The sequence below is a fragment of the Mastomys coucha genome, unplaced genomic scaffold (assembly GCF_008632895.1).
Source record: "Mastomys coucha isolate ucsf_1 unplaced genomic scaffold, UCSF_Mcou_1 pScaffold23, whole genome shotgun sequence".
Taxonomy (NCBI): domain Eukaryota; kingdom Metazoa; phylum Chordata; class Mammalia; order Rodentia; family Muridae; genus Mastomys; species Mastomys coucha.
This window is the reverse complement of record NW_022196906.1, coordinates 73305704-73313583: the sequence shown is the minus strand read 5'-3', so window position 1 is coordinate 73313583 and position 7880 is coordinate 73305704. Positions and strand designations below refer to the sequence as shown.

Genomic DNA, 7880 nt, shown 5'->3' with positions numbered 1-7880 from the left:
AAAAAAAAAAAAAAAAAAAAAAAAAAAAAACACCCAGTACAGGGGGAAAAAAAGTCTCTGAAAAAAAAAGGTACATTATTGAGCATTATTGAGGAGCAACAAGTTGCGAAAGGCAGAGCAGCGTGAATTAAAGCTAGAACGACCTTCTTTTGGCAAGTTGTGGCAGCAGAAGGACCCTAAAGAAAGCCCCCTTGGTGGGTCCCACACGCCGCGCATCCACTGCGCGGGCGCCCTCCAGCCCGCGCTCCTACCGGGGGGCGGCCAGCGCGACCGCGCACACGCAGAGAAGGTGGGCAGCGCTCAGGAGGCTCCGACTGCACATCTCGGCGTCTGCCCGTGGGGTCTGCAGCCCGCCAAGTGCGCGCCCTGCGGGGTGTGGCTGGCCACCTCCTGCCCTGGCCTGTCCCGCTTCACACCAGGGTTTAGCAATCTGAAATGGGCGCGCCTAAAAGCAGAGGGATCTAAATTGAGACTTGATGGCTCCACCCATCCCGCTGCATCACAATGGCGCTTCTGGCTTCTCCCTGGCTAACGACGCGCGTCCCGTGGTTGAGAAAAGCGGTCTCTGCACGCGGTGGCCACAACCTGGCCCCACCTTCCCTGCTCCCCGGGGAGAACAGAGGGCGCCCACTTCCTCGGCCACCGGGAACCTGGGGTTTGTTTACTCTAGCGCTCTACCAGCCCGGAGTGAATAAATAGGCCCATCGTTGTGAGCGGCAATCCATGGCAGTTATGTGAAGTGGAAAAAAATCAATCATTGTCCTCCAGACGATGAGTCAGAAGTTTAGGAAAATGGCAAGCGTTCGCGTGCCTGTACACACACACACACACACACACACACACACACACACACACCGGTGGGTATATATTGGTAGCTATTTACTGATAAATGTATGAAAACGGAGGGAAAACTTTTCTTAAGATAAAAGCTGACGTATACTTAACTCCCTAAGAAAATGTTAGGGTTTCTCTAATTTAAAAAAGGTTGCCTACCCCTGAATGTGACCCGGGTACCTAGTTCTTATTTAAAGGGGGGTGGGGGAGAGGTAGGCGAGGGAGAGAAGGAAGGGGGAAGAACATGGGGGAGGGGAATTCCGGCACAACTAAAAGGTTAAGTGATGCCACTTGAAACTCAGAAGCAACTGCTTGGGAAAATGATTTTATCCTTGTAATTATCGCATTTTCTGCCGAAAGTGCTCATTAGAATCCTGAGTTTGTAACAATTTGTCAGAGCATAGGGTCCTGAGAGAAGTGTGGTGCTGGGAATGAAGGTGGCCAGCACTTACTGAACACTGCCTTTCTGAACCTTTCCCAGGTTTTCTGAAGCTGCCTCCCTCACGCCCTATTTGGCACCACCCCTGTCTTCAGATGACTCCATTTCACCATGGCTACCTCATAAAAGCAGGGAACTGCCAAAGACTAGGAAAACAGGCACATTCAGGCCCTGAGGACTTAAACTTTCTCATTCCCAAAAGGTATTTTAGATAATGACGGTTTAGTTTGAAACAAAACGCAACGAGAGAAACGTTGAATGTTTTAGCTATCTGCTAAACTGGGGGAAGTGGCACCTGGACCAAAGCGTGGGTTTGGGAGCACAGAAATTGCCTTCCTCCCTTCCTGTCCCGGCCCTGTTCACCCTGCTGAACGTCTGAAGATGTCCCTTGTGTCCTGTTCTAAGGCCAGCCTATTGTTAGTGGTCATCTTTCTGTGCAAGTGGGACTTGGGTATGGCGAGAAGTGTCTGAATGTGGCCCCGAGGAGCAGCTGGCTCTTGGCACAGCCTTTACTGCTAGACTGGTCTCCTCAGGTCTCCTCAGCTCCCTGGAATGGGGAGGAGGAGCAGGTTGAAGTGTGGGCAACGAGCCAAGTTCTAAATCTGTGTTTGTCACACTCCAGTGTGTGTGAGAGTCACATCAAGATGTGGATGTTGATTCAGCCGGTCTCGAGTGGACCCTGCAAGTCTTCTTTCGATCCACAGGCAGTAAGTAGTCCACAGTCAGCCTCCGAGCAGGGACAATTAGGGACACTCTGATGAGGAAAAAAAAAAGTTGGCATAACTGGGTTAGTTCCTAGGATTTTGATTTTATAGGAATGGACAAGAAATACATTCAGAGACTCCAAAATATGATAACATTCCATCCCAAGATTAATAGAAAAGACTAGGAGCAATGGTGTCACTTCAATTGTGCAGTCGTTAGGTTGCTATAACCTCCAGGTTTATGTCTTCCTCGTCACACAGTGCACTTTTGGTAAGAGATCCGGCCTCACAGAGATGTGGGCACTAGCCCTATTACAAAGAAAATCGACAAAGAAAGAAAGGAAGAGAGAAAGGAAGATTAGGGCTGTGAGGTGGAGTGCACACCTTTTATCCCAGCACTCTGGAGGCAGAGGCAGGCGAATCTCTTGAGTTTGAGGCCACCCTGGTCTACACAGTCAGTTCCAGGACAGCTAAGTTTACACCCAGAGAACCCTCATCTTGGGGGAAAATAAATAAATAAAGTTAGAATGAGCTTCAGAAATTCAAAACCTTGGTGATAGAAAGCTGAAAAGTGCAAAAAAAAAAAAATTAATTTTAAAAACCTGGTGAAGCCCTAACTGCAACCCACAGCAAAGGAGAAGCCCCATCCCAAAAGCAAGCAACGCACCCCCGTGAAAAGACTGGCCTTCCTAAGGCAAGGAAAGACCATAGCCCTCAGAAGCCTCTGAGCCACTTATGGCTTTCATAAGATGTGACTCCCCCGGTTGGGTCAGGAGGACAGAGGAAATCGTCATGCATTGCTGTAGACCCCAGAACTCTGAAGAGCATCCCCCCAGCTCTGTGATTAACACTTAGACATTCTTAAAAGTGTGGAAACAGGCCCTGCACCTGTACCATACTCAGGACTGTGGTCTCCACCCCCAGCACCAACACACTTGGAGGACAACTCCCCGCTGTACCATTAGCCACCCAGGGAGAGTGACTGGAGGATGAGAGAAGCCATCTGCCTCATAGATTGCAAAGCTAAAGAGGTTCCTGACTCATAAAAGGGAAGCTATTAAAGTGAAGACCGCTCTTACAGACATTGAGCACTTGTCCAATCTGGAATCAACAGCAGCATAAACCACAGAAAAGACCACCAGAGTCCACAGATCCACCTGATGCGTATAACCCAGTCTCGTGCTCTGAGGACCAGATCCAAAATGTCCAGTCCTGCACTTTCGCCACTTTCTCTCCCCTCTGTCCTCTGGCATTGCTCTTGCTTTGCTACATTTTAAAAACTATGTGTTGTTTGTTCCTCATCATACATTTACATATGATGTGTGTGCACATGTTTTCATTGTTGGGCAATCTCCTTTCCTTTTTAGTCTTCCTCTGTTTCTTCTATGTCATTTCTCTCCCCTTCTGCTGTACTTTCTGTCACATTTTTACTTTATCTTATTGTTTTAAAAATCCCTCGCATCTCACGCCTGTAATCCCAGTACACAAAAGGTAGAGGCAGGCAGATCTCTAAATTCAAGGCCAGCCTGGTCTACAGAGAGAGTTCCAGGGTAGCAAGAGCTACACAGAGAAACCCTGTCTCAAAAAAAAAAAAAAAAATCCCTCTCACTTCTATTTTTTTTTATTCCCCTTATATTTATTCAGTTCTTCTTTCAAACTCCTGGGAAACTGTGCGGTTTTTCTTTTACTTTTCTTTGTTCTTTTCTCTCCCCTATCATAATATTCTTCTATATCCCTCCTATTCCTTTGCCTCTCCTTTATTTAACCTCTCCTGTATTTTCCCCTTTCCCTTCATCCTTCCTATATGTCATTCATTAACAATTTCCACATTTTCCCTAAATAGTTTTTAACTTTGTGGCACATTCTGTGCTAATTTTGCAATGTTTCACTTCATGAGCATTAGTGATATATTTGGTTTTAACCAATGTAGTAGTTTGAATATGCTTGGCCCAGGGAGTGTCACTATTTGGAGGTGTGGTCTTGTTGGTAAAAGTGTGTCACTGTGGGCGTGGGCTTTAAGACCCTCATCCTAGCTGCCTGGAGCCAGTCTTCCACTAGCATCCTTCAGATGAAGATATAGAACTCTCAGCTCCTCCTGTACCACTGCCGCCTGGACACTGCCATGTTCCCACCTTGATGATAATGGACTGAACCGATGAACCGGTAAGCCAGCCCCAATTAAGTATTGACCTTATAAGAGTTGCCTTATTCATGGTGTCTGTTCATAGCAATGAAACCCTAACTAAGACAACCAATTTTAATTATACTTCTGTATGTTTATATCTTAAACAGTTTGATTTGTTTTCTCCTTTCCAGTTGTACTGGAAATAGAGCTGTCAAAAATATGCTGTTCAATAAAGATATAGTTATAAATCCAGAAGAGAGCTCGAAACCAGCAGATAGTCAAATTGTAGTGCAGAACTGCAAGGAACATAAAAGAACACAGCAACATGACTCCTCCAACTGAGCTCAGACACTAAATGGGTAGGGTAACGGAAGATTTCAAAAGTCAACTAGTATAAGAATAGATAAGTTGGGGTGTGATGGTTTGAATGAAAAATGGCCCCCATAGTCTCAGCTTCTTGAACAGCTCGTCGGTGGTATCTAGGGAGGTGGCACAGACCTGCAGGAGGAGGGACACCTCTTGGGCAGGCTTTGAGAGTTCACAGCCTCACCCTCCTCCAGTTCACCCTCTGCTTTTGTGGTTGAAGATGTGATTTCTCAGCTTCCAGCTCCTGCAGCCATGCCTGCCACTTGCTACCATACCCCTCTGCCATGGCCTCTTGACTATCTGGAATCATAAGCCAAAATAAACTCTTTGAACGTCACTTTGGCTGTGGTGTTTTATCACAGCAACAGAGAAGTGATTCATACTCGGGATCGTGGAGGTGGCCCAGCAGTTAATGGCACTTATAGCCTCGTGGCCTGAGTTCAATTCATAGAATTTGGTAGAAGAAGAAAACGGACTCCCTCAAGTTGACCTCTGACCTCTACACACATGCCATGAGACCCGTGCGTGTGTGTGTGCAGACACGCACCATAAATAGAATTGTGTAAAACTTTTCAGAAAATGACTTCAAAGGGGATATAAGCAAGCAAATGAGTCAAGTCACAGAATGAAAGTGAGCAACAGCACGGAGGAAAATGTAAAACAGGTAAGAAATTCAGCAGTGGTGACAAAGTCAGCTACAGATAAGGAACACTCAGCAAGGAAAACAAGGTCACAAAAACTTAAACGTTAGAAGTGAAACACGGAACGAATCTAGTTCAAAAACTGGAAAAGCGTGGTTAATCTTCAGGATGATGCCACTGGATCTGAAGTCACCTATGAGACATACTTCTGTGCAGTGTCCTGGAGAGATTTACCTAAAAAGGGAGGACACCCAGTGAGCATGGCTCCATCCCATAGACTGGGTTCCTAGAGTGAAGGAAAGAGGACAAAGGAAGCCACAGAATCACCATGGTAACACACCTCTAGATGTATCTGTGAACGTGTTCCCAGAAATCTTTAATAGAACAGGGAAGACCCATCGTGGGTGTGGGCAACATCACCCCATGGGATGGGGTCTGCTAGATAAAGGAGAAATACAGGTGAGGATGAGTGATGGAACCAGCCACCTCATGTCCCCAGCCTTCATACACTTCCCAGTGAGGGGGTCTTTATCCTTTCTTAAACTATGGGATAACATAAGCCCTTCCCAGCCCTGAACTGATTTTTGATCAGCATATTTATCACAGAAATAAGAAAAGTAACTTCTCTAGCCATGAGCACCAGCATTTACCTTTCTTCTTTCTGACCGTGGATGCTAAGTGAACCACAGCCAACGCCACTCTTCCCAGGTTGGCCCCACCCGATGGACCTAACAAAAGACAGATGCACATACCGATGCCCTAACTCAGAACACTCCCATCAGAAATAAGGGTCTGGGACAGCTCGGTGGTTAGGAGTACCAGCTGCTCTTACAGAGGACCTGAAATGGATTTCCAGCACCCACACGGCAGCTCACAGCCGCTCACAACTGTCTTCATTCCAGTTCCAGGTGATCTGATGCCCTCTTCTGACCTCCTTAGACACAAGTCAAGCAGGTGTTCAAATCATAACGAGAAATAACCTGGAGTAAGTGTAGGAAAAAAAGGAAAGTAAACAAGGGACAGTGTGGGTGGAAGGAACACTGGAGGAGGAGGGGAGGAGTGGGGAGGGGGAGGAGGAGCGGGAGGAGGAGGACGATGACGAGGACAAGGAGGACGAGGAGGATGAGGATGAGGACGAGGACGAGGACGAGGAGGACGAGGACGAGGACGAGGAGGACGAGGACGAGGAGGACGAGGACGAGGACGAGGAGGACGAGGACGAGGACGAGGAGGACGAGGGCGAGGAGGAGGAGGAGGAGGATTATAAGGTGCTGATGAAAGTCGTCTTCTTGGTACAGTCCAAGCTACCTCTAGCCTGTTTATTCTTCTCCCCAGAGCACTGGGACTGCAGGCCGGTAGCACACCCTCAACCGAAACCATGGCTTTAAACAGACTTTTGAAAATAACTGCTTTGCCTGGAGTCTATAGCACACAGCTTTGATCTCAGGAGGGCAGCGGCAGACATCTTCTCTGTGAGTTTGTGGCCTGCCTGGTGAACTGGGAGAGTTCTAGGCCAGCAGTTGCTACATAGTAAGACCCCAGGACAGGCGTGTGTGGGTGGAATCTAGTAGGAATGTGCAAACCTTATTTGGCTCTGTATACAAACATAAAGGGAGAAGAGGGCCTTTCATTTGTGAAGCAATTAAATTTGTGTCCACTGATAGGGTGTTAAGTGATGTTTCAATAGTCCCAGATACGATTCATTTTAAAAGTCTTTTACCATGAATGCATAATGAAAATAACTCCAGGCTTATTGGCTATTAAAAGATTTAAAATAGCCAAGCAGTGGTGGTGCATGCCTTTAATCCCAGCACTGAGGGGGGAGAGACAGGAGGATCTCTGTGAGTTCGAGGCCATCCTGGTCTACAGAGTGAGTTCCAGGACAGCCAAGGCCTGATACAGAGAGAAACCCCCATCTCAAAAAAAAAAAAAATTTAAATAGCAAATTATTAGGAAAGATACAGAGAAATACAGGCTGATATGGGATAGTGAGAAATACATATCACTAGAAGAAACATTCAATGGTAGAGCTGCTGTGGGAAGCTGTTCAGAGCATCAGCATGCCTATGACTCTACTGAATTTATGCCCAGAAGAACTGAGAGAACAGGCTCACTCACCTGTTTGCACACTCATGTTCTGAACAGTATTGATCATCATTGCCAAAAGGTGGAAGTAGCCCAAGGGTCAACTCGTGGATAAATACAATATATTAAATATAATGGGATATCATGTAGTTTTCAAAAGGAGGGAAATTCTGACACACTACAACACGGGTTAGTATTACTCTCTATTAAATAAGCAAGTCATAAAATGTCAATATTGTATGTCTCTGAGAACACGAGCTTCCTAGAGTTCACAGATATAAAAGGGTGTAGGCTGGGCTGAGGAGAGTAGGAATGGAGAGCTTAATGTCCACACAACGATGTGAACATGCTTCAAATGGCTTAAATGCTGTTATATTTAGTATCCTTTACGATCATAGAAAATAAGTACACAGTACCTTGAGAGAAAGTACAGAGACGGGACTATCCAGCCCCGTATTAATGTTTGAAAGTGACTATAGGTACTGGGGAATTCACTTCATTCTCTATTTCTTGTATGTTTGAATTTTTCAATATTGATTTTTGTACTAAAACAAAATTAACATAAGGATATTAAAAAGTCCAACTTAAAAAACTGATCAGTAGCTGGACAGTGGTGGGGCACGCCTTTAATCCCAGCACTTGGAAGGTAGAGGCAGGTAGATTTCTGAGTTCGAGGCCAGCCTGGT

General features: G+C 46.1%; 1 protein-coding gene across 1 annotated transcript in view; it reads right to left on the bottom strand.

Annotated features, from left to right (window-relative positions):
• The window catches only part of Cd109 (CD109 molecule), a 104206-nt gene extending 103554 nt beyond the window's left edge, over positions 1–652 (bottom strand). Inside the window, exon 1 of the mRNA XM_031346185.1 lies at positions 252–652. Within this exon, the coding sequence (XP_031202045.1) occupies positions 252–322 (71 nt within the window). The 5' untranslated portion in view covers positions 323–652. The remainder of the gene's footprint in view (positions 1–251) is intronic.
• Positions 653–7880: the final 7228 nt, after the last annotated feature.